The sequence below is a fragment of the Brachypodium distachyon genome, chromosome 2 (genome assembly GCF_000005505.3).
Source record: "Brachypodium distachyon strain Bd21 chromosome 2, Brachypodium_distachyon_v3.0, whole genome shotgun sequence".
In the NCBI taxonomy this organism is placed as follows: domain Eukaryota; kingdom Viridiplantae; phylum Streptophyta; class Magnoliopsida; order Poales; family Poaceae; genus Brachypodium; species Brachypodium distachyon.
In genome coordinates this window covers 57,741,178-57,768,975 of record NC_016132.3, presented here as the reverse complement: position 1 = coordinate 57,768,975, position 27,798 = coordinate 57,741,178, and the positions used below count along the sequence as shown (strand labels likewise).

At 45.0% G+C, this 27,798-nt stretch overlaps 4 protein-coding genes and 2 pseudogenes across 5 annotated transcripts; 3 read left to right on the top strand and 3 right to left on the bottom strand.

The window, feature by feature from the left end:
• Positions 1–1,852: 1,852 nt before the first annotated feature.
• Positions 1,853–5,193, bottom strand: LOC100829998 (phytochromobilin:ferredoxin oxidoreductase, chloroplastic). Of its 2 annotated transcripts, XM_003565012.3 has the most exons (8): positions 4,934–5,193; positions 3,923–4,042; positions 3,383–3,477; positions 3,163–3,256; positions 2,932–3,063; positions 2,718–2,822; positions 2,505–2,555; positions 1,853–2,424 (listed from the first exon to the last, which is right to left on the bottom strand). In XM_003565012.3, the coding sequence occupies exons 1-8, from the start codon at positions 5,042–5,044 to the stop codon at positions 2,236–2,238; spliced, it is 897 nt and encodes a 298-aa protein (XP_003565060.1). In that variant the 5' UTR covers positions 5,045–5,193; the 3' UTR covers positions 1,853–2,235. The 2 variants fall into 2 exon arrangements, with proteins under 2 accessions (XP_003565060.1, XP_010232816.1); XM_010234514.3 differs by lacking the exon at positions 3,923–4,042 and having other exon boundaries at positions 4,934–5,191.
• Positions 5,194–6,338: 1,145 nt separating this feature from the next.
• Positions 6,339–7,417, bottom strand: LOC100829687 (probable calcium-binding protein CML10). The gene has a single exon (XM_003565011.4). It carries the CDS (start codon positions 7,187–7,189, stop codon positions 6,602–6,604), a length of 588 nt encoding a protein of 195 aa, XP_003565059.1. The 5' UTR covers positions 7,190–7,417; the 3' UTR covers positions 6,339–6,601.
• Positions 7,418–11,932: 4,515 nt separating this feature from the next.
• On the top strand, positions 11,933–13,965 carry LOC100843045 (annotated as a pseudogene).
• A 45-nt stretch (positions 13,966–14,010) lies between these two features.
• On the top strand, positions 14,011–15,256 carry LOC100842742 (glutathione S-transferase U8). Its single transcript, XM_003567420.4, has 2 exons — positions 14,011–14,630; positions 14,733–15,256. Exons 1-2 carry the CDS (start codon positions 14,313–14,315, stop codon positions 15,117–15,119), a joined length of 705 nt encoding a protein of 234 aa, XP_003567468.1. The 5' UTR covers positions 14,011–14,312; the 3' UTR covers positions 15,120–15,256.
• On the bottom strand, positions 15,210–22,063 carry LOC100829380 (crossover junction endonuclease MUS81). Its single transcript, XM_003565010.4, has 15 exons — positions 21,714–22,063; positions 20,451–20,548; positions 20,217–20,295; positions 19,999–20,085; positions 19,789–19,905; positions 18,623–18,786; positions 18,460–18,531; positions 18,276–18,364; positions 18,090–18,184; positions 17,659–17,719; positions 17,094–17,252; positions 16,325–16,404; positions 15,946–16,180; positions 15,772–15,858; positions 15,210–15,613 (listed from the first exon to the last, which is right to left on the bottom strand). Exons 1-15 carry the CDS (start codon positions 21,917–21,919, stop codon positions 15,515–15,517), a joined length of 1,728 nt encoding a protein of 575 aa, XP_003565058.1. The 5' UTR covers positions 21,920–22,063; the 3' UTR covers positions 15,210–15,514.
• A 90-nt stretch (positions 22,064–22,153) lies between these two features.
• On the top strand, positions 22,154–27,539 carry LOC100842435 (annotated as a pseudogene).
• The last annotated feature ends 259 nt before the right edge of the window (positions 27,540–27,798 follow it).

Here is a 27,798-nt window from a genome sequence, read left to right as displayed (position 1 = left end):
ATCTTTTAAACAATCATCCTATAAAACAAACCAGCAACCCAAATTTATCGACCTTTCCTGTCCCTTTTGTTCCCCACACTTTTCTAGCCGCCGCCTATGTTCTGTGAAATTTCCAACCAATTCAGTGCCGCACGCAGCACGCTGGCATTCAAAAAAGAAGAGAGCAAAAAGGAAGCACTGGCGCCATTGCACGTCTGCTCCTACTATTCTCTCAAAGGAAAACACAAGGTTGTCAAATTAAGTGTGCTCTGCCCTGTTCTTGACCAAGGAGGAGGGAGTATCTGTATTAACCCTGTCATTGTAGTAAAGTGTCAATAAGATTAGATCAGGACTGACACGTGTCCTCTGTTTCATGTGCAAAGCTATTCAGTCAACCGAGAAGTAACTTCCCACGCATCTTACACCTTGTTTCCTTTGAGGAGGTTGGGCTCCGCTCCTCTCGTCGATGTACTCCGGTTAACTGAACTTTGCATGCCCCCGGTCCCCGAGCAGCTTTGCGTGGCCGGCTGCAACTCGATCGGCTGGCCAGCGCTGTTCCCGGCAAGTAAAAAAATCTAAGAATTCCCCGCCCATTAACTTGCAGTTGCAGCCTCTCCCCGGTGGTGATGAGCTCGCCGTGAGCGTGCTCTGCATATACTGTATTGCATGCGCCTGCCTTTTCCTCCAACTTTTTGGGTGGAGTTGGAATCTGTCCGTCAGTGATCAGACTCCTAAAAACTGGGTTAGAGCTTCCTCCAAAGCTCAAAGAAAGCATCAGCAACGCTATTACAGTACTGTTATTATACTCCTACTGTCCTGTACTCCAATAAGTCAGGTCATTGGGTTTCGCACGTGGTCAAGTTTGTCTTGTTCACGGCGCCCTGTATGCATGGTTTGGTGCACTTTCCCGTGCAGAGTAACTTTTCTTTTGCATCGATACAGTTCCAGCAGTGCCACCTGCCAATGTACCACTGTCTTTAGCTGAAACTTCAGGAAAAGGGATCCGAGGCGTGAGGTTTGATTTTCTCTTCTCTTCTCTTTGGTTCACGCAATGAGTGCTTGAGAACCTTCCCCGTTCTTTCCTCCTCTGCCTGCTTCACTACGTCTCCAGGTCTCAGGTCTGTCGGAGAAAAGCGATGGAGAAAATGCATATGCACGCTGGATATGAGAAAAGTGCTCTTAAATTGCAGTTTCAGGGCATCAAATGAGTCCCAACTCCCAAGTTTTTAATGAGTAATCCAGGGACTCCATCCCACGGGGGGAACCAGACAACGATTGCACTGGATGATATATGCATCTCTAATAAAACCCCGGGACCATCATTATGGCTGGAAACTGGTGTGCTCAAGTCCTTAACTCATCTGTTGTCCACACTCGTTTAGTACATAGGTAGTGCAAAGGATCAGACAAAACACAGCTAAAAAATATCATGGGCAGAGAGAGTAGTGGCCAGTGGGGGTCTATCCTATACGCTCTGCTCCACGGTAGCACCCACTCAAAGATGCACGCAAAATTCTCTAGCCAGTGCGCACCACAGGCAGTCGCACCTGCCATATTCGCCTCTTCATCAGCTGAATAATTTTCTTTGTAGTGTTCTCTACTTCTCTAGGACTAGATGTCTGGCTAAAGAATGTTTGATTTTTGTTCCTTTTTCTTTACTTCAAGTGCATGACGATGCAATGTCAAAGAAAATTAGAGAAATACAGGATTCTTTCTTTTCTGAATTCTAATGCTGCTCCAGGTTCGAACACACTTGATCTTTAATGCCAAGGCTCAAGCCAACCAATAGGTTGACGTACGATTTGAGATTCAGATAACCAATACTTTTGTAAATTCATCATTCGCTTTTGGCAGAAAAAGAAGTCCCGGGGCATCTATGCAGACGAGGAATCTGCAGAAATAGAGTCGATCTTCGACCTCTCCATATTATAGTCACCATTAAATACAACAACTTGCAAAACACAATAAGTTTGATCCTACAGCTTTTGTTTCTTTGCAGTACCTGAACTTTATTCTCTTTCTCTCTGCTCCACATCAAACAACTAACTTGCTGTGGCTGCGTGCCGCCACGTGTCTGCACATGCTGTTAGCCGAACATATGTTATCCAAATTCATTGAGTTCTTCCAGCCTTTTTCAAACTACACAAAACCCTCGGATGAAACTACAACAAGGAGTGAAACAGAAACCAGGGAAGATAGAGCGTGGCAGAACGTGTCCGTGGTAAGAATGCTCGTGCATATCATACAGCAAAGACCTCATCCTGCATCGTCACCACCAATGAATTCCCCATCAGCATCCCAGGGCCTAGTTTCGAAAGACTTCCCGATCATACTCCTCTTCTTGTTTACCGTCCCATCGTCGCGCGCATATTCAGGGAAATAGTCCAGAAAAGATTTGCTCCCGAGAGAATTCACTCCTTCGAATAGGAACTCTGTCACCAAATCCTGGATATAAAGGCAGTAAATAACTCCGCAAATACCATGAAGTAGGTGTATATAAACAAAGTGATTGCCAGAAGAGCAACCTTGGCATGGCTTTCACCAATTAATTTCTTCAAGAGTGGATAGCCAGGATCCTGCCCATCAGACAAAAGATATAAGATATACCAGGCAGCAGCTGTTTTATGAATGGTAATACCAAAGGGAGCAGTGGCTTGCGGGGAGTAATAGTAGAGCATACAACCACAAAGTCGATGAATATAACTTCCTAATTGCATGGTATTAGTATAAATACAGACCTTCTCAGCTCTCCATGTGAGATATCTATGTTGTGCTTCTCTGTTATGAGCAATTTTTGATGCGTCGTTTTCTTTAATTGCTTGATCAGCTAACTCAAGCCAAACCTGCAAAGTCAGAACACTGATAACTGGTGGCAACACACTAGGGATGATTTCCTCAGGAAATTCTGCCTGAAGATTTCTATTGGATAATTGGAAAAAAATCGGTGCATACCTTGTAGTAATCCATCAAAGCTGAATATAGGACATGATGGTTTTGTTCGGTTGGTTCAAATATAGACCAGATCACAACCGGAGAGAAGAATCTCAGTGACTCGCTCGTAATCTTGCCACCCCATGGCAGAAGCTGCATTTTCTCTAAATAAAGATACCGAGCTATGTATAAAACAAATAAAAGAAGAAGACTTGTGCAGTAATACATTGAGGGAAGGAAAGAACCAAGTACCTCGCTGTACTTCTGTATAAGCGGCATCAAATTCCTGAAGTATTTCTCTTTGTAATCCTTGTATAAAGTGATATCATATAAAGGATTGAGGTCCCTAAAAGCAAATCAAATAGTTCTTTCAGGTTCAGGGCATATTCATATTCTAGATAGCACTTCAGTACTGCACGTGGAAACGGATAACAACTGTTAATTGGAATGGCATGCATTTTCTGGCACTTACAAGACAACAATACTTTGAACAGGGGATGTAAACGCGTTGGCACAAAATATGGGAAGATCGTATTCAGGTTCAGAGAAAGCAGCAAAGTCAAGAACCTGCATGGGCATAAACGAGAACTTAATTAGCACTCTCTTTAGTCCAAACCGAATGATGTTTTGGACACGGGTATGGAAAATTTCACCACTGATTCAACTGTAGTTGTGTATCTACAACATATTGTACATAAAGATACCAATATACGAAGTTGTAAAGTTTTACTGCGTAATAGAAAGAAATAAGTTAAAGCATGCAAAAGACCAAAGTAAAACGACAATAGGATCTCTGGTTGATACTGTTGTGGCAACATGATGGAAAGATGCTCCAAATCTCTCTGAAGCAGAACCAACAAAATTCTTAAACCAGATTAGTAAGTAGCCAATGGTGGCTCATGGCAAACTTAACATGCAAACCAGTCTGGCAGTTCATTGTTTTTCGTGATAATCCTTGGAGTGTTTCAGTCAAGGAAACTTGACCTTGGAGCAGCAAGACAGATTGAAATACCTGAACTGAGTTTTCCTTCTCAATTGTCAAGCTGCGAAGCAGTCTGACTTTGGGGGCGCTGAATGAGAGAGCTCCAAAAACGGTACTATCGTCATTGGCTTTTATGCACTTGAACTTTTCCTGGTAGGATCCAGGACAAAATCATCTATTGCAACGAGAAAGAAATATTTGATAGCAGGTGAAAAAACAAAGGAGCGTGACTGGGGCTGGCTGATATTACAGGATTCATGAAGGGCCAGTCATATTCTAGATCGACAGTCGCATAACAATAGCAGCATGCTTCTTCGCCGGTCTATAATAGGGTCATAGAGAGAGTCATCTCAACTCTCTATTAGACCAATAACCTCAGGTCCTAGTGGGTTCTCCCACATTTTTTTCTCTTCTGAGAATCATTAGGGGGCAATAAAGCTTCCATTATTGAGAAAAGGCTACTTCGTCCAAAACACCACTAATTAGAAAACAACCAAGTGCAATCACTTGTTTGCATCTGCGGAAGCAAGGCTTTTGCTTCGGTCAATGTTTACAAAATCTTTGGTCTAAATTAGACCCAGTAGAGTCAGGAAAAAAAAGACCATAACCACAAAAAATTAAGCCTACGTCACACGAACTTGTTTGCATCTGTGGACACAAGGCTTTTGCTTGGGTCAGTGTTTACAAGAGATTTGGTCTAAACTAGGCTCAGTAGTGTCAGGTTACCAAAAGCACCAAAAATCCAGCATAGCAGCTAATCCAACACTACGATTTTGCTCCTGTCATATACGCACCGAGCTTTACCGAAGCAGGCGCATCCGATTCGCAGACCCAAATGACCTGAAAGGCAGCCTAGCACCAACCACTAGCATGCAGCTAAGCTTAAAAACGACCGGCCTCCTTCCTTGAGCTACATGACCGTAACTGGAGTAGAATAGTACTCCGTACTACTAGATTGCAGGAGGAACCGATCTGCGACATGGATGCAGACCTCGAGAGGGGGGCGCAGAGCCGCAGAGAGGGAAGCAGAAAGAGATGAACCTGCGAGGGATGCGGGGCGAGGGCGGTCCGGAGGCGGGTCTGCTCCATCGCCGAGTGGACGAACCTGTGGTACGACGAGCCGGCGCCCAACACGCCGCCGCCGCCGCTCATCCTCCGCTCCCTCCCAAGGCTACGAGCTCCACGCTGAGCCGCTGAGGTGAGCAAAGGGATGGTGTCCTGTCGGGCAACAGCTTACAGCAGCGTTTGCTCCATTTTTTCTTCTTTTTCCGCCGGAATGACGCTGTGCAAGTGCAACCGTGCAATGCATTTGTGGGCTTGGGCCCTTTTTTGGCACGATGGGCTCATAAAAGCCCAGATGGACCGGACTCGAAACGCACCATATAATATGGCATCTGCAGCCGTACTCATATTTTTCTTCGGCTGAACGAAGCAGAGCAACTTGCATGTCTTGGCAGCCTGCGAAGTGCGACCTGGACATAAAAATATGTGCTGTATTCGAGGCTTCGAGCAGGTACATGTACATCAGAAAAATGAACCGAGACCAAATCTTCCTGCCGCCGAGATAAACAAATTGTGATGCTGCAATCATCGCGGCACAATACTCTACTACTCCTGTATGACACCCAAAAAAATCTGAAGAATATTCCCGGCTTTCGTCCTCACCGGTCCATGTTCCAGCGCGTATTAGTAAAATCCTAAGATTATATTCCGAGATGAACTAGAGAATGTTTTAACAGGGTGGAATGCACAACATGCAGTATGTAGTACTAGTACGTTGGTTGCTGTACTTGTTTAATTCTGAAACGACCTGGGAAAGGTCCAGATCCTTTCATCAGCTAGTAGAAAAACTGCAGGTGCCCTGCAATGACGCCTCACCTCCCAGCCAGAAACGCTCCGTCGCAACTGCCCCGACTGAAAATTACTAGAAGCGACTGTTAATCCTTTTTACTGTTTTAGTAAGTACTCCATAATTCCGTAGTATATATGCCTGGCAGACGTTTGCATGTGCATTCTATGGATGGCAATTTGAAGCGGAATGTCTTAACACTGAATATGGCTTCTATCAAAGAGTACTGCCTTCCAAGTTCAGAAGAAAATTGGGTCTCCGATTTCAAGTGTATGTACTGTTCAATACTCCTCTTGGATCAGTACGTACAACAGGATGCATGCTGACAGTAAGTAGAAATCCATAACGACGGAGTCAAGATCTAGTTCATAAATAATCCGAACACAAAAACCTCTCGGTCTCCTCTTGGATCCAAACGGCAAGGTAACAGGAAGATGGAAGAACAAACGAAACATGATTTGCGTCTTCAGGAGGTTATGTTAATCCAGATTCCGATTAGTGGGAACGGGAAAGCAGATCCAAACATTCCAAATCCACAGACACGCATAGATATAGGAGAAATTGATCTAAAAATAAATATAGGAGAAATCGAAAGCAGATCAGAACAATGCAAAGTGTCACATTAACCTTGAACCGCTGATTTCCAGCCTCAAATTTTCCGAAAACTGATGATGTTCGCATAACAATTCTCGCGATTTTGCGATTATTAGTAGTAGAATCGAATCTAGCGCCTACAAACGATCTTCTTAATCCCATCTTATATACACTTAATTTTCCACGCGCTCGGATTAGGTGAGGAGAGGGGGGGGGGGGGGGGGATATTAGAGGAAACAAAAAAACCGTTGGAGAAATTAATTCGGTTACGCGATCTTGGCGAACCCGCCGCCTCCGTCCATCATGACCTTGAACTCTTCGAAGGAGATGAGTCCGTCGCCGTTCTTGTCGACGCCCTCGATCATGCGGCGGCACTGCTGGACGGTGGCCTTCTCGCCGAGGCCGTGTAGGACGCGGGCAAGCTCGGCGGCGGAGATGGCGCCGCTGCCGTCGGCGTCGAAGACGCCGAAGGCGAGGCGGAGGTCCTCCTCGGCGTCCCCGGGCGCGGCGGCGGCGTTGAGGGCGGCGAACTCGGCGAGGCTGATGAAGCCGTCACCGTCGGCGTCCGCCTCCGCCATCATGCGGGCCAGCTCGTCGTCCGTGGCCGCGTGGCCCAGGCTCTCGAACAGCGCCGCCAGCTCCGGCCGCGAGATCCGCCCGTCGCCGTTCGCGTCGAACTTGCGGAACACCCGCTCCATCTCCTCCTCCGGCGTCCGCGCCGGGGAAGAAGACCCGTCGCCGCACTGCTGCTGCTGGTCCTGCCCCAGCCCCTCCTCCTCCAGCTGCCGCTGCGACGGCGGCGACTTGGAGCGGCTCCGGCGGCGGAAGAGGGACGGCATCTTGATCTTGCCCATGGCTGTTGTCCTTGGGCTTCTTAACAAATCTCTCTCTCGCTCGCTCGTTCGAACGATCTCTTTGGGTTGGGGTTTCGTGTGTTTGCTCCGGCGGTAGGTTTGCGAGTTGGTCTCAGAGGGAGACGGCACCTATATATAGACTCAGGGACTCCATTGGAGATTCTGAGTCGATCTGCCAAGGAAAGGAAGGGACGGAGGAAAGAAGGAAAGAAGGAAGGAAGCCGTGCGAGGTGCGACGGGAAGCCTTGCGTGGCCCACGCTGGCAGCTGCGTGTAAGCTCCGTAACAGGTGGGCCTGCGAGGTCCACATGTCAGTATCACGAGGCGAGACATGCGACCAAAGTGCAAACTAACAAAGACGTCTGATCGAATCCGTCGGCCCCTCTGGTCAGCATCTAATTAAGGCCGGCACACGTAAAAAAGAGGCTATTAATTGTCCAATAAAAAACCCACCCAAAAATCACGCGACCTGCGTGACACGAACATATTATGCTACATGGTATAACACCCATTCTTTTTCGGTTTTGTTATTGATAAGTCGTCCGTTTTTTAGTTAGAGATGAATCGACGTGTTAGCCATGGGATCTTGATCCAACAATAGGAAATGAGAGACGAAAGAATGGGGATGACACTCGGATCGGATCTTAATCCAACAGATTTGAAACATTGACTGATATTTAAAACTTATTTCTCAAAAAACGTGCGATTTAGAAATAGCCACACCCATTCTTTTTTGTTTGCGAAGATATTTAGTCTTCCTTGGATGGATGGCTAGCAAGAAAAATATCCATGTAAGACTCAAAAAAATCATGCCAGCTTAGCAAGATATAGCAAGGCCATGTTAGCTTAGCTTGGCGACCGGGGGATGCCGAAGCAGCGCACGTTTAATTCCCTCTTCGTGCCGGACGGCCGGCGTTTTCTTGTGGTGTGTACTGTTACCCGTCGTGCCTTTTCGTTATTGGGTTAGGCAGATGGAAAGTGCAACGTATGCTAGCGTGCATATGGCACAAGTTTCTTTCTGGCATTGCAGCGTGCAGCTGTTTCTATAGATTCCTACGTACGTACGTAGTGGTGCTACATCACAAGTTCACGCCACGGCCGGTCACGTGCATGCATTCTGCACCGTCCTCAATTCGGTCCTGAAACGGGGGGAAAGCTAGGCTTCCTATGGATAGCTTCACGCGGTTCGTATCTTCTTCTTTCCGGACTGAAAGGAGTTCACGAGATTGAATCGTTGGAGAGATACTCAGTCTTACTGAGAATTTGATCGTGTGTTCAGCACATGGATGATCGTCCTTTGAACATTCGTAGGGTTGATTTAGCCCTTAATTGTAGGTTCCCTTACAAGCTAGTTGCAAGTCTACATGCAATGTTTGCGGTTATATCGCTGTCAATTGTTTGCGTTTCCCCTCATACCGCAGATCCTCAATCAGCGGCATGAATGAATGGCTTCAACCTCTGGACGCGTGACATTAAACAATTTGGAGCGTACTGAGTATATTATGTACTCCGGTCGCACAAATATTCAAAAACCTGCCATTTGAACAATTTGGAGTACATACGGGCTTGATTATCGTTTACTTACCCGGTCGCACAGACATTCTATTTCCGGGCATTCTATTTGAAGAGCAGAGACAAAAACCTGCCATTTCCAATTACGATTTCCTAACGAATCACTAAAACAACGCGCATTCTCTTTCTTTCTCTCCAACAATGCGCGTTCGGCTGGAAATCTAATCAAGACCGGCCTTGATCTAAACTCTGTCCAGCCAAGTGTTTGCTTCCAGCTAGGAACACAACACAATCCTTCACCCGGACGGCGCATGCGCGCTCCGCGTAAGAAGATGGGCATGATTGGAGTTGACATATGATATGAATATATGAGTATATATTCTTGGAACATGAGCTGCCATGCATGTTCACGACGGAAAGAAAAAAAACCAGCAATTTTTTTTTGTTTCAGGTATAATATCTTGAGCCACACGGTACGGAGAACCACTAGGACTGCCTAGCCCATGTCAAGATACTCCACCTCGGAGCGTCTCAGACGGAGGGAAGCGAAGGGCGCCGGCGCCACATAAACAAAGGCTGTCGTCGATGGAACGGAGCTGCTGCTGGAAGCAAAGCCGTTAGGAACGGGGGACCCACGTACTGGCTCTCTCTCTCTCTCCGTGATCGCTGGAAGCGGAAGCCGTTGGTTGGAGAAAGAAAGGGGAGAGAAACCGCGTGAAAAGGGGCTCCCGCTCTGGCCTCTGGCTGGCGCGGACCCCACCCGCCCGTGATTTCACTTTAATTTCCTGGGCCCCATCCGTCGCTGTCGTCTGTGGGGCCGGCCGGTGGTGGGCCCAGCGATCGGGCGCCGTTGCCTGGGTGGTGCTAGGGTGCTGTGTTGTGCTCGGGCTGGCCAAGTGCCGTGCTTGTGGTTCACCTCGGTTCGGCCGCACGGTTTTTTGTGTGGCTTCGGTGCCTCCGCGTGGCATCTCCAGTCTGCGAGGTTAAGTTTTCATTTGTCCTTGCCGTTTTTTAAAGAAATTTTTGACGTTTATTTTACTTACTAGTCTTTGACACGTGGGTCAGGTCGACAGTTGGAGACTTGCTATTCTCCATCCACGTTTGGAGGAGAGATGAGACGGGTGGCCAAGTTTTGTACGAATGAGGATCTTTTTTTTTTTGAGAGCATACGAATGAGGATCCTCGTTAAGTTATTTTCTTGGGAGTTGCCCTTGCTATGCGATCGGAGTGTTTGTCTCTGCCAGAACTGATTCATCATTGAATGTCGTAATTACTCCGTAGGCGGCAGCAGGAGTCCAGGACCGGAGGACGTGCAGCTAAACGTCAAGAGATGGATGGAGGATGTGGTAATGGAGCAATGGATCGATCACATGCGTCGTTGATGGGCCCTTTTATTGCCTTTGGCTACCATGTTGTTGGCGTCGTACGTGGGTGAAAGCGACCGAGTGAGCCCCGGCCTGGCTCTGATCGATTGGCAATCAATCAAGGAGAGGAAGCAGGCAGGCATGCACCGATGCACGAACACGGTCTCTTTCTTCTGCCAACCATCATGCTGTGTGTGTTATTACACATGGCGTGCCTGTCTCCCCGCCGGCCACGACGTACGTTCCTGCGCGCCCGCAGGCTACTTAACTAACTATGAGTACTTTTTAGTATCACTGGATCGCGGTACAATTAATTGGCAGCGGCAGCAGCACACACGCACTACAGCATCCATCGGGTCCGATCCGCGGAAAGAAATTAAGCTTGAGCAGCAACAGATTTACTCGCGCTCTACTGTCTTGTCCGTTGTGTACGTCAGACTGGCACGAACGACGAGAAAATTGCACAAACCACCCATCATTCGGAGAGGGTTGTTGCGCAAAACCCTGCTATTCGTCTAATCCGTTGCACATAACTCATAATCCAAGTTTTAACACGTTAACGACGTTCCTAACCATGGAACCCACCCGTCAGTGCCAACATGACAGCCTGGGCTTGCCTACATGGAGCGGGTCCATGCCGGTCGCCTTGTCTAGAACGGCGGCTCACGAAGGGCAGAGCGCGTGGCGGTGGGCCACCCGGGTGAGAACGTCGGCGGCGGGGTGCGCGTGCAGGGCCGTTTGGACAGCCCAGCTAATAATCCCCCGTTTTTTATAAGAGTAATCGAAAACGAACAGCACGACTGCACGAGTGCTATTGTTCATCCAGTCAGCCATGCATGCATAATCTTTTCCAACCCTTCGCGTGTCGTACTCGTCCGTAACGTAGCTTAGCGAACTGGACACCAAAAGCGCAGACAAGTGATCACAGACAGATAACCCTTTTCCAGATAACTATCGACCGAGGTACGGAGCGAATACACTTTCCAGGTGGAGTATTTTGGAACTGGATCTCGAATTGTTTTCTTCCCGAAGCGGTCGACAAAAGGCGCGCGCTCTCGTACGTGTGTCGTCCCAGTTGAACCATAAACGGAGGAGTATATTATATGTTGAGCAATCCATTTTTTGTAAGAGGTCCGGCCGGCCGGACAGCTCGTACCGCGTTCGTACGCCTTCCTAAAGCAGCAGAATTAATTGCTGCAGTTCGACGTGCGTATTGCTCCAGATCTGTAATGTGCACACGTACGACATGATTCAAACTGTGAACCGCTGCAACCAACTCTTTCACGACATACTACGACTGATTCAAACTACTCCCTCAACATGAATGCACTTTATACATATAATATGCGGCCGTAGGAGTAGATAACACTGCTAATTCAGACTTCGCCAGGCTTAGCTAGCTGCCAATACGTACGTCAAGTAAACTAACCGGTGACCGCGACGTTGGCGCTTAGCTAGCTAGCTAGCTAGTACCAGCTCCTAGCTGGCTAGCTAGCTGCCAATACGTCAAGTAAACCAAAGTACCAACCGGAGTCTGGACTAGCTAAACTAGGCCACGATTAATTGTAGCACTACATGTGTTTATTTCGTGGCAACGATGAGAGCTACGGATCCACTGCTTCCTCCGTTCCTGAATAACTTACGGGAGCTACAGCAATCAGCCGTGCGTTGTACAACTTGTGTTAATTATCTGGTCCACATGAAGTGGCTAATTCGGACAGTGTTGGTTGCTCTCGATCGAGGGCCAATGAAATGAGTAGTGGCATGCAATCCGTGGCCTGTGGCTGTGGGTATATGCGTGTGGTAACCGTTCGCCGAAAAAGGCGTAGAAATTGCAGTCAGTCAGTCACAGCACTAGGCAGGCAGGCAGCGAGAATATATAGCGCGAATTGCTGCAGAGTTTGATGTTGACCAGAATCAGGCTATACATATCCGGAGCAGAGCTTTGCGAAAACTTTTGTCCACCCAGAGGCGGCGTGTTCAGATTCTCAAAGACACAAAAAGGAATGGCGGCGTGTTTATACGAGCAGAAAGAATATGATGTAGCTGCATGAAATTCCATATCGTGGCATGAGTTTTGTTTCCTTCATGCACGCTACGGAGGTAAGTGGCTCTTTGGAATTTCGTCGCAACGCTGCCCGGGTTCCTTTTTTCTTTCTTTCTGTTTTCTTCGGACATTCGGATCCTCCCAGAATGAGCCATCGACGTCGGATTCCAGGCCGGCCCGATCGATTCCAGTCGAGGCCCTCTCTTTCTTCGTAGCCCAATACGCGTGTGCAGCCCAGGTAGGATGATGGAGCTCGTCCGGCAAGGCCCAGAATAGCGAAGGGTCGGCGGTCGGCGGCCTGCCGGGTGCGGAGGGAGCCCGGCACACAGTTTTTTACTGAAATGAAATTCGGAGACGCAAATATATTTTATTTTGACCCATCAAAATTTAAAATGTTGATGTTGGTGGAAATGTCTCTAAACTATTGTTAGGACAGTCTTGGCTTTTCGGTGGCAGCAGGTTTTTGTCCCATAGTGCCCAGGCCGACTCGGGCTGGGCGCAGTGGATTTTCTGTTGGTGTCCGGATCCACTTCTTTCCGCTTTTTTTTCATTCCTGTTCTTGCTGTATAACTATTTGAGACCTTGTTATTTCCGTTTTGAATGAAATGGAAAGTGGGGAGAGGCCCGATTCGGATTTTTTTTAAAATGTAAACCTTTGGTCGTTACATCTGGCCGCTGACCTTTATGTCCCACCGGCAGAGCAATCCGAGCCTAGTTTTTCCAGATACTATTCATGACTCTTTTCACTTTCACACGAAACAAAACTTCAGGTCGACAGTGTGTTTTGGGCAGCTGAAATGCTCAATCTTCCAGGCGAAGACTAGCAGCAGCAACGAAACATTGACCAACGACAGCTCCTATCTACTATAAATTACACCAGCCGTTTCTTGCAGTATCACCACTTCACTTCAGCACTAAACGACTTGAAAAATCCCCACAAACAACAACGATCGATGGGCGACGCGTTCGGCAGCGGGTTCAGCCACCGGGTGGAGGTGGCCCTGCGGCTCAAGGGAGTCCCCTACGAGCTCATCCTGGAGGACCTGAGCAGCAAGAGCGAGCTGCTTCTGAAGCACAACCCCGTGCACAAGATGGTCCCCGTGCTCTCCACGGCAAAGCGGCCATCTGCGAGTCGCTCGTCATCGTCGAGTACGTCGACGAGGCCTTCCACGGCAGCCATCCTCTCCTCACCTCCGACCCCGGCGACCGCGCCAACGCCCGATTCTGGGCACACTTCATCGACCAAAAGGCAAAGCTCTTAAGTACTGCAGCTCTCTATTATTGCAGACGATTGTCAACTGAACAATCAACAATGGCAAGGTTGCTTACTGACAGACACACTGTGCTGCAATGCAGTTTGCGAGGCCGTTCTGGATGTCGTTCTGGGCACCGGAAGACAGCGGCAGCAGCATAAAGCAGGAGGAGCTGATGAAGGAGGCCAAGGGAAACCTGAAGCTGCTGGAGGAGCAGCTGGACGGGAAGAGGTTCTTCGGCGGCGACGCCATCGGGCTCGTGGACATTGCCGCCAGTGGGCTGGCGCACTGGCTGGGCGTCTTCGAGGAGATCTGTGGGGTGAAGTTGGTCCGTAACGACGAGTTCCCTGAACTTTGCCGCTGGGCGAAGGCGTATGTCGAGGATGAGCATGTGAAGCGGTGCTTGCCGGACAGGGGCCAGCTCGTCGCATTGTTCTCCGCCTGTAGGGACATGTTTCGAGCAATGGCGACGGCGGCGCACAAGTGATCAATGGATGTGGTCTCATCGCCATGGCTGCTAGTTACGGCTAGTGTGGTTTTGGATGTAACGTGACTTTGTGTCTCCCTTTCTCAAATAATGAAATAGAAACGCTTCTGGTAATTCGCGAGCAGATACGGTCAAAGTGTCAGAAATGGATCGTCTAGGACTCCCGCTTCGCTCAATGGGATTGAGGGAAAAGATAAGTTTCTTTAACCTTAAGCGTTGACAGAGTACTTCCTCCCATACAGCCATACAGTGAGATACAGTACAGACAGGACGAATCGACTCTCTGATCGAAGTCAAAAATTAAACAGACACAATGCAGAAATAAGCTCAATCTTTCAAGAGAAGCAGCCGCAACGAAACATTTTACGACAAGTTGCTAACTTTTTTTCTTCGAGAAACCACACATCACTGCCACTGCACCAGTGAAGAGTTCGCTCTGAAGTTGTGGAAGCAAGAACACAATGATGGGTGACCCGGCCGTGAAGCTCGTCGGAGCCTTCGGCAGCGCGTTCAGCCACCGCGTGGAGGTGGCCCTGCGGCTCAAGGGAGTCGCCTGCGAGCTCGTCCTGGAAGACCTGCGCAACAAGAGCGAGCTGCTGCTCGCCCACAACCCCGTCCACAAGAAGGTCCCCGTGCTCCTCCACGGCAAAGCGGCCACTTGCGAGTCGCTCGTCATCGTCGAGTACGTCGACGAGGCCTTCGCCGGACCGCCGCTCCTCCCAGCCGACCCCCACGCCCGCGCCGCCGCCCGTTTCTGGGCTCACTTCATCGACGAAAAGGTACTGAATTACTTGCACGTCTGCATTGGTGTTGTTGCAGAAGACATGTATCGATCTCTGAAATATTTTGTTGATGGAGAGCACATATGTATGTGGATGCAGTGCATGAAATCGCTGTGGGCGGCGCTGTGGATGGAAGCCAGCGAGGCGCAGAGGACGTCCATGGCGGAGGCCAAGAGGAGCTTGGCATTGCTGGAGCAGCAGCTCAGCGAGAAGAGCAGGTTCTTTGGAGGCGACTCCATTGGCCTTGTGGACATAGCTGCCAGTGGGCTGGCTCTCTGGCTGGGAGTCATGGAGGAGATCTCCGGGGTGACGGTGGTCACCGACGAGGAGTTCCCTGCCCTTCGCCGCTGGGCAAGGCGGTACGTCGGCAATGAGGACGTGAAGCGGTGCCTGCCGGAGAGGGACAGGCTCGTCGCCATGTTCTCTGAGTGCAAGGAGATGTTTAGAGCAATGGCAATGGGTAGTGACGCTGAAACGGTGAATTGATCCAGGTCTCGTCTGCTCTTGGAGTCTGCCAGTTTGTTTCTGAGTTTCATCCCCTTCTCGCCTAGAGCCTCCTTATGAGCAGTGATAACGTATCAACTCAAAAGGACTTGCATTTATATGGTACTCAATAATTTATATGGGATTACTTGTGCCAGCTATACATACACTGAACGCTAGTGAACTAATACATTGCACGGTAAGTAGAGGTAATCTAAAGGGAGGACCCTTTTTTAAGTGGTTACATGAACTGATACCAAGTTTTTCAAGGGCGCCATGGCACATAAGACACCACCATGCTAGAGTAAACAAGGGATCTTCACAAACGATGGCACAAAATCATCACGAACGATGACCGAAAGACCAGCTAAACCGTTAGTGTGAAACCAGGAGCATCCTTAAGCCCACACAAGCTGGAAGATGTTTCTGCTAGCCCCTGCGTTTACCATACTGCTCTTGTTCTTCAACATCTCCTCTTGGGCACGCGTATTGCCATCCTTAAACATCACAGGGATTAAATTTAGTTCACAGAGATGTTAAGAGTATTTTCTGAGAGAAATAATAATAGTGCTAGGAACATTTGTTCTCACTTCTGAGTACAATTAAGTGCCGTAAATGAAAAAACATTGTATGAGTTAAAAGAAAGAGGTCTCACAAGCATGGAGTATGCCTGAGCAAGTGAGTGAAGAGTTGGGTAGAGATTTGTAACAGCAAGAGCAGCTTCTTCTGTCACTTGTGGCACCTGTTTTGTGTGCAAACCGATGAGAAAACTATGGCATCAAATGATCTGGCCATCTAACTTTGGTGAGGGTATTGCCAGGTTACCTACCTGCATAAGCTGACATGCGAATATATCACTCAAAGTGACCCTCTCGTTCTCAGAACACCTTTTCACAAACTCTTCATAGGTCAGGCAAAGTCGAGAAGCATCAGCACCGGTAGAGAAGTTTGTGCTGTAGTAATCAATTATCGAGCGTGTGAGATAGCCAAATCTCCTTTCAGTATCCGAATACCCTATGGTCCTTTGGACATCGAATCCATCAAGAATTTCAGTGGTGAAGCAACTGAAATAAAAGACAGGGAGCAGTTAAAAGGGCAGACACATGCTGTCCAAGTGTAAGAAACAGTAGAAATATTGAATAACGAGTAAAAAGTACTACTATTCAGGGATAACATGATCAATCAGGTTTCATGAGAAGTGTACACACGCTGTTTTAATGCTCTCTGATGCATCTACAGTGTTTGGATCACCTTCAACCAGGTATATGAGCTTCCTTAGCCCACATTTCTGCAAACGGTAGAACGAAGGATAGTGTCACATCTTATTGTTCCTAAAACAAGCAAAAACTGCTAGGAAAACTCGGTAACCCCTGCAAATCCATAGGAATGGACAAGAAATGCAATTTCTCTGGGAAGAGAGCAAAAATCTACAGGTTCAAGCTTAAATCTCCCAAGAATGCCAGCCTTCACCATCAAATTGCCCAATATGGGTTATGCTTTTCAATTAAGGATAACAAAAGAATAAGAAAAATGTCCTCAGTTATCATTAGAATCAAGCCACATTAGATAACTGGGCATAGCATGTGTGCATAAAACATGATTGGTCGGAAAGACGCATTCAACATGTTGAGGTACAATATAAAATCTAAAATAAACATGATATCTAAGACAAGTTATACTGAGTTCTTTGTCTAACTTTTATACATCAATACATGCATGTCACTATGCTGCCAAATAGGCTCACGAAATGGCCATCAATTTGATAGAGATATAGCCCATTGGCTGATGACAAAAACAATGTTTTGTGTTGCCACAATTACTGTTTGGGATTATGATAAGAATCTACAACACCAAATTTCCCGTCACTGTCTGTGAGATACTGAGAGCATAAAATGGGGAAGATGGGAGCAGGGGAGATCAACATGGAAGGTTTAAAATAACAATAACAATAAAAGTCAAAGCTAGTTCAGATGGTACCTTCAGCCTTAATTTTTGATCACTGTATCTGTTGTCTCTAATTGAGCCAATTAAATCTTCAACATTTTTCCTTTCAATAATGAAATCCAGAACATACTCTGTGCCAAATCCTCTATGACGAGCAATCCAAATACAATCTCCAACAGGCAAGTGTCTGATCTGGGTGACATGGTTGAAACAGCACGATCAAAGACTTTCTTTGGCACAATACATGACAAATTCAATCCATGGATAGCATTGTTGCTACTGTCTCCGTCCCGAAATAAGTGACGTGAATTTGTATAAGAATCCACGTCACTTATTTCGGGACGGAGGGAGTACAATATCGTCCACTTGTACACAAGCAATCAAACACTGAAGCCAGCAAGCATCCAGACAACAGGACAGAGACAAAAATAAATCAGACAACTAACCTAGCAATATACAGGACATCTAATTTAGACTTTAGAGCTGCACTGACGCAACGGAAATGATAATTAGTGACGGAGATGATATGTGCATGAATAATGCCCAAAGAATAACTAGTGAAATGAGAATAGTAAACATAAAACTGAATCTAACTAACCTCTACAGATAAGCGAAACTGTGAACTTATGTTAGCAGCAACTTTTCTTTTGTCATGGGGCCTGCATAAAAAGGTAGCTATCAATATATCATGAGAACTTCTAATACTTAAAAGCATATAAATGTGTGCGTCAGACAAGAACATAAACAGGTAAAACTTAAACATGATAACATGAAGTCAAAGTGTCTTCAAATTCACAACATGCTCCAAAAGAAACTAGACAAGTATGTGATAACCCTTATTTATCTTTTTTTCTAACAGAGCAATTATTAAATAAGAAGAGTTGGATGTCCTTTGAAATCAAAGAGAGAACAAAGACAGATGCTCAAAATCCACAGTTAGAATCCTAATATCCTATCAATCAAACCTTTCAAACTTGCTTGCAATCAAGGAATTGATTAAAGTTTTTATGTTGCTACGATCATACAAACCCTAATTTTTCACGATCATCCAATATCAGCACCACTTCATATGCTTCCAGAAAATTTTCATCAGATCGACGAAGTGGCATAGCCAGTAGAGAATCCTGGTGGGTGGAAAAGAAAAAATGTGTTATGTTCCATTTGAAAAGAAGAAGGTACAGTATGGGTATTCTCCACCCAGTCATGTGTACTAACCAATTGCTGTCCAGACACTCCTTGAGATGAAAACGGAGAATTAGAACATGAGCTTGCTGGCTTTCCAAAATTAGTAGTCCGTTCCTTGTCTGTAAAGAAAATGTCATTAACTAACAAGGTCGGTACAAAATAATATTTTATATTTTGATTGCATATCATTATGTTATCTGAACAGAAAGCATACTGGCATTGAGGGAACTGGGACTGAGTGCTTTCAATTTTGGAAGACCGCTCCTTTGAGTAGAATGTTCAGAACCTGCCATTGAGTAATCAGAATTTTTCTAGTGCCGCAGGAGTCAAATAATAGGTTATTTGCAAACTCATATGAACAGAAAACCAATCAATACCGATCAGAGGATTGTTCCCTTTATATGGTTCATCAGAATCAGAATCGCTGAGAATGACTTTTTCAGAATGGCTGGTTGTCTTTGGAGGTCCTGCAGGATCGTCTAATCCAGACCGTGCGAGACAATCACGAGCAGTCTCTTTACCTTTGTCTGTTAGCTTATACCTACAAAAAAATTACTTGTTTAGTAAGCTCCAAGCTGTCTTTGGCAACTTGAAAGAATATGTATGCTAGCAAACAAAGCCCCGACTAGAGAAATGAAATGTAAGCTGAACATCTTTCAAAAAGAAATGCAAGTTGAACAGATTTAGTTTCAGCTCCTACTCAGTATGTCAGGATGGAAACAAAATAAAGGGAGATAACTGTAAGATCAAAATACTGGAGAAACGTATCCGTTTTCTGCGGTAAAAAGCTGGCAGATATCTGGATCATGCTGCATGTGGTGATGTGGAGCTGTACACATTTGCAAGTTCATATTGAGTACTCCCTCTGATCCTAAATTCTTGACTCAAATTTGCCCAAATATGGATGTATCAATTCTTAAAAAGCGTCTAGATACATGTAATATTTCGACAATAATTTAGGATCGGAGGGAGTACCTAACAGGTGCAAAGGAGCTGTGGAATTGGACAAACCTGCTTCGCAGCAGAGGTGCATATTTAAGAGTTCTCTTTTCTCAATTTGTGCAAAAGATTAGAGACTTTTATTTTCCCTAAAGTGCATACGAGCATCAAATGGAAAATTATCAGATGGTGATTATCTGCTACTGTAGATATGTCTGTAAGGTGATACTCCCTCCGTCCCATATTAAGTTACTTTCTATTACATGTATCTAGACGCTTTTTAGGCATAGATACATCCATATCTGGAAATTTTGAGTCACTTAATATGGGACGGAGGGAGTACAATAAAAAAACACCAAAGGTTTGCCTGCCTATTGGAATTCCGTCCAATCCACACTCAGAGAAAAACAGGTAAAAGACTTTTATATCTGGTAAGAGGTAATGCTGAATTTATTGCGAGAACATAAATCTGATAAACTAGCACAAACACCACCCTATAGCTAATCTTTTGCGATTGCACCGAAATGAAACAAAACATATAATCTTAAAGAAAAATGGGATAAGAAAGGTTATGGTAGACATGGAGATGGGCCTAGCACATTACTTTGCAGGGTTACTCCACTTATGAACCACTTCATTAGATAATAGTGTCTTCATGCAGCTCCATCCAGTGTAGAAGTCCTTCTGAGAACTCCCCGGTTGTGCTTTATAGTTGTTTGCCCTACTCATGAAACAATGTACATACTTAGTGATGCACTAAAAATAGCAGCTGAAATTAGCAGCAATGTGAAATACTGAATCATTAAATATGTACCCAATTGCAAATTGTGACAGGCCACTGGCTTCAGCGGCATCAATAAGCTCTTTCTTCAACATAACATCCTTCCCTTTTATCATTTCCCTGTGGAGGAAACCAATTGTCATTGTCCTCTTGCATATTCAGGTACCTTCTCCTACTTTATATACATGTGTTCTTTGTTCTAAGGCACCCCACCCCCCCCACCCCCCCCAAAAAAAATAAAAAAATCATACCTGTAGAGTGTGATCACTATTGCATAAGCAGCGGAATTCTTCTGTGGCACATAAGGTTTTGTCTGCTTTCTTTTCTTCCCTGCAGAAAATAACAGTACTCTTTAGAGTTTAATGGAAAAAAACTGTTGTCATTAACTTCACGGTTGATGCAGAAGAGAAGAAGAAGCAACGGGCTGATGACGAAAAAGACGAACAGATTTCAGAGGTCACAGAACCAAGCATGAAAACTGTTACCCTTTTCTCCTGATGTATTGCTTTTTGGAGAAGACAAATCTAGGCTGGACTCTGGAAAGGAGTCTTTCATGATGTGAATGACCCATTCTCCGACGCCTCTGACAAAAATAATAGAAGAGAAGAAGCAATAGAGGTGATCAAATAATTAAAATAATGTAGGACTTCTGGTCAATCTGAAGCAATTCAAAGCACAAAATAACATTTGGTGCTCGATATATTCCATACATTAATCTAGTAGTGGAATGTTCTTGCGATTTCCATCTCTCAATTAAACACATAAAAAAAAGCACGGGGTTCTATGTGGATCCAAATTAAAACCATATGTTATAGGTATAGCACTCCTTTCGTAATAGACTTGCAAGTAAATCCCAAGCTGAACCGCAACTTTTAAGTGATGTGAATGTATTTAGCAACAGCAAGCCCATGGGTGAAAAATAGCTATCTGATTTGCATCTCTCAGACAGAAATGGGTATGTCCTAAAATCGGTTTCACCGTACACATGCAGCATATCAATGGTCATAGTAGATTTAATACATATGGAAAGTAAACTTATTTTGGCAAGGTATGCAATCTAGACCAATAGTATTAGTTTACAAACCAACTGCATGATGAGTCAATGAGATCAATTCAGCTGGGAACTCAAATCCACTAGAGGCCTGGACACGGAATATCATCAAACCATATTCAAATTTCTGAGTTAAGGTAGTGTTTGGTTGAGATCATGAACTGGAATGTAATGGAATGGCTCCAAAAGTTGAGATGATTCCTGTGTTTGGTTCTTAGAACACAGAGAAGTGGAATAGAACCATATGGTTCCTCAAAAGGGAATATTCTCTCAATATACCTAACCATCTCATTCCTCAAAAATGTAGGAATGAGTTGGTTCCAAGTAGAACCAGTGATCTAAGTGTTTGGTTCTTAGGATATAGAAAAGTAGAACTGTTCCATTACATTCCATTCCTATAAGAATAGAACCGTTCCGTTCCATTCCACCTCGCTCTAGAACCAAACACTACCTAAGGCAACCAAACCATCGACATGTCAACATCATACACAAAAATCCGCTCGTCTTAGAATGTTCCCACAATAATAAGGCGCATAAATAAACCTCTGATTCCCGTCTAACCCCGACTCCGAAGGGCAACATTGCCATCAAATCCAAAGCATTCGAACCGAAATCTACGAAAACCTAGTCGCACCATGAATTTCATCCCCAACAGGACAAACGAAAACAGTAGAAATGTGCGGGAACATGCGCATACTTGATACGGCGCAGGTCGTCGAGGGTTCGGATGGGATCCTTGGCGGAGCAGACGTTGCGGTACGCAGTGGAGAGCGTGCGATTCTGGTGCTCCGTGAGTTCGCCAAGCTGGTCCTTCATCGACCGGTGCTTCTCGCGGAGCACGGCCGCGACCTCCTCGTTCTCCGGGAGATGCACCTTGCCTTTCTTCGGCACCGACGGCGCCATCGATCTGCACGGGTTTGGATTTGGAAGGGGGGAGTGGTGGCGGGGGCAGTTGCGATGGAAGGGGAATGCCTGGCTGTGGGGGAGCTAGGGTTTGGGGTTTGGGACTTGGGAGTGGGGAGGAACAGCCCGCCATTATTTGGCTCTGGAGAGAGATCGGCATCTGCTTTTTTTTTAACAACTTGACTTGATCTGCTTATTGGGCCGCCAAAGTCTGAAGGGACACGCGGAGAGCCCATAGCGTTCTCGAGTCACGGGCTGGCCCATCCAGTCCTCGTCGCCCTCAGAGAATCCCCAACCGTATTTCGCCGTCTACGGTGCAGAGGCGGCGGCGGATTCGCACCGCAGAAGATGACCAAGCGCGGCAGGACACGCGATGAGATGGGCGGAGCCGGAGGTAATTTTGCTCCCGACCCAATTTCCTCCTCATCCATGACAGATTGTTGCATTTACTTGTTCGTGTTGCGATTTTCTATAGAGGATCAGGACGATCACGCCGACGAGATGACCAAGGCCGGCGGCGCAGTTGAGGAGGAGGAGCTCGCCTCCTTCACACCCAAATCTCCAATCAGCAGGCCTTACATTCCTGATGATCAGCTAAATGCTCCGACTGCCTATCCGGAGACGCACAACGCTTTCAACGAGGCCAATGCCAAATACGAAGCGAAATTACGTAAACCCCTCTACCTCCAATCCATCTATTCTTCTCAGGTTTTGCAACCTCCCGTTGTTGCGTGCTTAGTTAGTTGTACGATTCTCTCTAGGTCGGCGCTACCATCTCTTCACTTTCTCAGATGAGGGCAACTTGGCGCCTTCATGCCTGTTTAGTCATGAACATCTTCTTCCGATCCGTGAACCTGCAAAAAAGGCCGCGCTTCATGCTGCCAAATCCATCATCAGGCTCTCATCTTCTGTCGGTGCGTATGTTGTAGCATCGTGCTTGCTGATTAATATTTGCAGACAGGGGGAGCTAGCCGCTGATCGACCAAACGTTGTGATTTTCTGACTAATATTTGCAGGCGGAAAGCCGCTCGCCGACTGCTGTGGTTTGTGGATCAAATGGGAAGAGGAGAGCAAGACAGGCATCGTTTTGACAACCGCACATTTGATTCGCACAAACCATCCCACAAGAAACCACTGGGAAGGTAGAGATGAGTACAATCATAAAGCTAACGTGAGTCTCTTTCTTAACAGTCCATTTATATTTCCTTCGTCCACTTTTGTTAGTTTGTGCTGTCTCATTTTAATTATTTGTCATGTCTCTGTTACTAAACTCAGTTGGTTGTGTAGTGTCTTAATATTTGCAGCTGGCGTTTCAGGTTATTGTTCACTTGCTGGATGACACCACTGCACAAGGCCACTACCTCTACCACCAGGAGCATTATGATCTTGCTTTTTTTAAGGTTAGAGTGGATGAACCTGTTCAGGTGCCCTCTTTCAGTAGCAGTGTGCATTGTGGCCAAGACGTTTTCCGGCTTGGAAGAGATGACCATATGAATTTAAGGATAACCCATGGTAGGGTGGAATATTTGAATCCAGGAAGATATGAGAGGCATCACTACATGTACTTTTTTCATGAAAAAAATGATGATCTTCCCCATCAAAGAAATGATGGTTACCTTCCCCGTCGAAAAAATGATGACTATCTGGTACGTGATACTACTTAATTCTGACCCTGTTTTGCAATTCAATGTTGCTATTTTGTTGTTGTGGGTTGTAATTATTGTCTTGTTTGTCACTATTGTAGTGTGATGACGATGGAGGGTCCGTCATTGATTTGGATGGGAAGGTTGTGGGATTGGTTAACAAACAACTTAAAAAGCCTTTTGTACCTTCTTCTATTCTGGTTAGGTGCTTGGATTTGTGGTGCCAGTTTGGGTACGACTTTCCCCCTAAATTTGTTATCCTAACACATTCTTCTTTTTCATTTTTTCTGCTTGTTATTGGAGTTGAAAAACACAATTGATGACCTAATTAATGAGGGTTTTCATGAATTACTCGTGCATGTCCACATTGATTAAGAACATGGATCATCTGTAAAACAGTCATATTCTTCTGTATACCATCTTTTAGATGTGCTGTTGTGTTAACTGATTATGTTTGGTAAAGGTGCATCCCTCGGCTCCATCTTGGAATGAGGTTTACTTCCATCAGGCTTCTAGACCCTATTCATGTTGAGAAGATGTGACGCAAGTATAAAATTGAGGACGGCCTTGTTGTTTTAGAGGTATATAGTGTTTACTGTTATTTGCTTTCACACTTGTTATTAGTATTTGTACAAGTGTTTCTCCTGTGCATTTTATGGAGGAATCACGATCAATTGGCCATTAGGTGTCAAGAGAATCGCATGCTGAAAAGGTTGGAATCTGCCTTGGTGATATTATCGAACGTTTTAATGGAGAATACATTTCTACGACAGTTGAGGTAGGTGCATTGTGTATATATTGAGTTTCAAAATAAATGGAACGAGGCTATATATATTTCTGTTACCCTTATCCTCATGACTTTGTATTTTCGTCAGTTGGAAAACATGTTGCTTGGCAGATGCATGGACCATTTTGATCAAGGAAATCACTTGAATGCCCAAATTGATGTTTCAGTAAGTTACTTTTACGTTTTAACTTTAACTATGATTTACCTGATTAATGTCAATCATAGCAATAACAAATAAATTGTGGACTTTACAGATTCAAGTATTTCACACAGAGGAACGTCTCCGGAGGACTATACATTTGGCTGTAGATGTATCAGATGGTGGAGAAATTGTTAGAGGAAGTAAACATCTCACCTTTTAACATTGTAGAGTCAATTCCGATTGTGAATCTTAAGTTATCACATTTACCTCTCATGTAGATTCAGTATGTTTAAAACCAAACTCGCAGGTTGTATCTATTATGCAATAGACTCGTCAATTATATTCATGCAAAGCCGTACCTGAAAAATTCAGGGTCCAGTTTCAAATCCTAAACTAGACCTCAGATAGGAAAATGTAATCACAAAATAAGCAAGTTTATATATACTCCCTCCGTTCCAATGAATAGAGCCTATATCTTTTTTTGAAAAGTCAAGCAATGTAAAGTTTGACCAAACTTTTAGATAAAACTATCAACATCTATAATACTATATAGGTATCATATGAAAATATATTTCATGGAGTATCTTAAGATATTGATTTTGTATTATAGATATTACTCCCCCAGTTCTATAATTCTTGTCTCAAATTTGCCTAAAAATGGATATATCTATTCTTAAAAAGTGTCTAAATACATGTAAGATTTCGACAAGAATTATGGAACGGAGGGAGTAATAATTTATTCTAAAAACTTGGTCAAACTTTACATAGTTTGGCTTTTCAAAAAGACAATAAGCCTTATCCATGCAGCGTTTTTATACAACACCACAGCTGCAGCAGCAACAACACCATGACGGGGACGGGCATGCCTGCTAGAGGACGGCAGCACCTGGGCATGAGATGGACGGGGAAGGCGTTTCAAGCCCTCTGCAACCCATCCTTCGCCAGCGTGCTCCTTGTTTTCGCCAGAGCAGACCGCCCTTTGATTTCGCACCGGCTAGCTCACACCGGCTCCCCGTGGCACAAATTTCCTCTTCTCCATGAGCGATTCGGGAACCTCCAAGGCGCACCGCTCTTTCTTTCTTTCGTCGAACCGTTTTTCTTTTCACTTATCGGTGGCAACAGCAGGTAATTGTCATCAACTCTAGGGGCAAATAGGTCCAAAAAAGGCTGATAAATAATGTGTGTATTTATAGCTTGCAGTGCCTTGTTACTCCGTGCATCAGCTTAGAGGAAATTTGTTTCTTAATTTACATGTTTGCAGACCATTCGCCTTAATAGAGATGTTTTTATTTGTGTAGGATCTTACCCCATCACTGCTACAGAACGGGCGTCTGCTTCAGTGCAATCTAGCCAAAATGTGGCAGGCAAGTAAAGTAAACGTGCACGTTCACTGCATCTACAAAAAGAAAAAATGTATTGCAAACACTAAAATTCAAATGGTTGGATATCATGAAACAGCATACCTCTTTTGTCCAGTTACAAAAATAAGTGTGACATGTTTTCGCTGAAGCCATGAAATGACCCGAATTTACCATCGAGTCTTGTCCATCTCAATTTAGTTGCAGAATCTATCCCATGATTTATTCACTATGAAATTCTTCGAACGTGATATTTCATCGAGCTGCCTCGGCCATACAGATGATAGTTGGGAGGCTCGGTATTGTGCTTGGGAAGCTCGGCAGTGTGCTTGAATGCATCTACTGGAAAGGTACGCCTGTACAAAACTGAATGAATGTCCTTTCCATCAGTCTTTAGTCAGATTTATCTCGTAATATGACTGATGCTAGTAATGTCTCATGTAGCAATTTTTTTAAGGGAATAATGTAACTCGGAACACCTTTTTTTTGTTGTTAAACCAAGGTATCCATAAGCACAGATATGCCATTGGCAAAAAAAAGTGTGCATTGCCATAATCTTAATCACATATAAAGTAATATGAAAGAAATGTAAAATATGTACATGAGCATGTGTAAATCATTTGAAATTTGCACTATCTGAACTGAAATTAACAGGAGTTTCCACTTTCCTTGGAAGCATCAAACTCAAACCAGAACGGACCATACCATGTTGTTTAAGCATTGTCAAGCGGTATTAACAATTTAACATACTACCTCTGTTCCATAATTCTTGTCGGAATCTTACATGTATCTGGACACTTTTTAGGAATAGATACATCCAATTTTGGACAAATTTGAGACAAGAATTATGGAATGGAGGGAGTATATTCCACCAGACCACCACTTGAGCAAGAAAAATGGAAATCACAAAACATAAGTATGTAGTGTCCCCCTGGCAACGAGCATGGCATGGCAACGAGTTGAGGCTTCTCTCGTAGTAAACCTCGACAGTGATCTTCATTCACTTTGGCAGCCACGTTGCAACTTGCAAGTCATAGAATGTTCCGCAACCAACAATATACTCCAGTTGGACACATGTGCAATACAGCCATCAAATAAATACATGTTGCCTGCTCTCAACCGTCTAGAACTGCCATCAAATTAGTTGGATTAGATCCGCCCATGAACTGAACTGAACTGAAACCATCTATTAGTTGGATTAGATCCGACACTTCTGGTTGTTGTGTGTGCATAAATTTGGGTGGTTTTAGAATAATTATAGTTCGTTCCTTTAAGTAATTTAGAAATTTGAACCAACGGAGATGTTTGACATCAATCCTTGCTGTGTGCCATTCGAAGAAGGTTTTGAGATTAATCTTGTCTAGATGATTTTTGCAGGTTCAAAATGTCTTGCTGCCTCTTGAGCGGGGATGGAGAAAAGGCGCAGTGTTGGCTGCGTCTCGTAGACCGACTAGTGCAGTTATAAACTCTCTCCGTCTCATATTAAGTGACGAAATATTACATGTATTTAGACGTTTTTTGGTATAGATACATTCATATTTGGACAAATCCGAGTCATTTAATATGGGACGGAGAGAGCAAGTATATGTATGTAGTGTAGTACTCGTATACTTCAAATTATGGTGCTTAACCAGAGCAGAACCTGTTGTTTCTGGCTACTTATTCACATCCTCTTTGACTGACTGACTGACTGATCAATTGGCTAAGCTATAGTGAAATGTTGGCACAAGATTAGGAACCAGCGATAGAAAAACTGGTGCATGAAGCGTGCTGAGGAACGAAAAGCGTACGTACATCCAGCCCATCCGGCTAACTAGTAACCAACCTGGGCTGGGCCCATGCAGGTCTCCAAGTCCAAGAGAGAATTTCCGGCGTTACCAACCAACGCAAGGTAGCACCGCTAAAAAGTTTTTGAAATTTTTGAAATAAATTGAGTGGGTTTACAAGAT

Bases quoted from the DNA above. Each gene is read 5' to 3' on its own strand.
- LOC100829998 (XM_003565012.3), bottom strand. From the start codon at position 5,044: ATGAGCGGCGGCGGCGGCGTGTTGGGCGCCGGCTCGTCGTACCACAGG. The intron at 3,478-3,922 runs GTATTTCAATCT...ATGCCCATGCAG, and splicing joins AGAAGGAAAACTCAGTTCAG to GTTCTTGACTTTGCTGCTTT. The intron at 3,064-3,162 runs GTACTTGGTTCT...GAGAAAATGCAG, and splicing joins TTATACAGAAGTACAGCGAG to CTTCTGCCATGGGGTGGCAA.
- LOC100829687 (XM_003565011.4), bottom strand. From the start codon at position 7,189: ATGGGCAAGATCAAGATGCCGTCCCTCTTCCGCCGCCGGAGCCGCTCC.
- LOC100842742 (XM_003567420.4), top strand. From the start codon at position 14,313: ATGATGGGTGACCCGGCCGTGAAGCTCGTCGGAGCCTTCGGCAGCGCG. The intron at 14,631-14,732 runs GTACTGAATTAC...ATGTGGATGCAG, and splicing joins CTCACTTCATCGACGAAAAG to TGCATGAAATCGCTGTGGGC.
- LOC100829380 (XM_003565010.4), bottom strand. From the start codon at position 21,919: ATGGCGCCGTCGGTGCCGAAGAAAGGCAAGGTGCATCTCCCGGAGAAC. The intron at 20,549-21,713 runs GTATGCGCATGT...TATTTTTGTCAG, and splicing joins GACGACCTGCGCCGTATCAA to AGGCGTCGGAGAATGGGTCA. The intron at 15,859-15,945 runs GTAGGTAACCTG...CACACAAAACAG, and splicing joins TCGCATGTCAGCTTATGCAG to GTGCCACAAGTGACAGAAGA.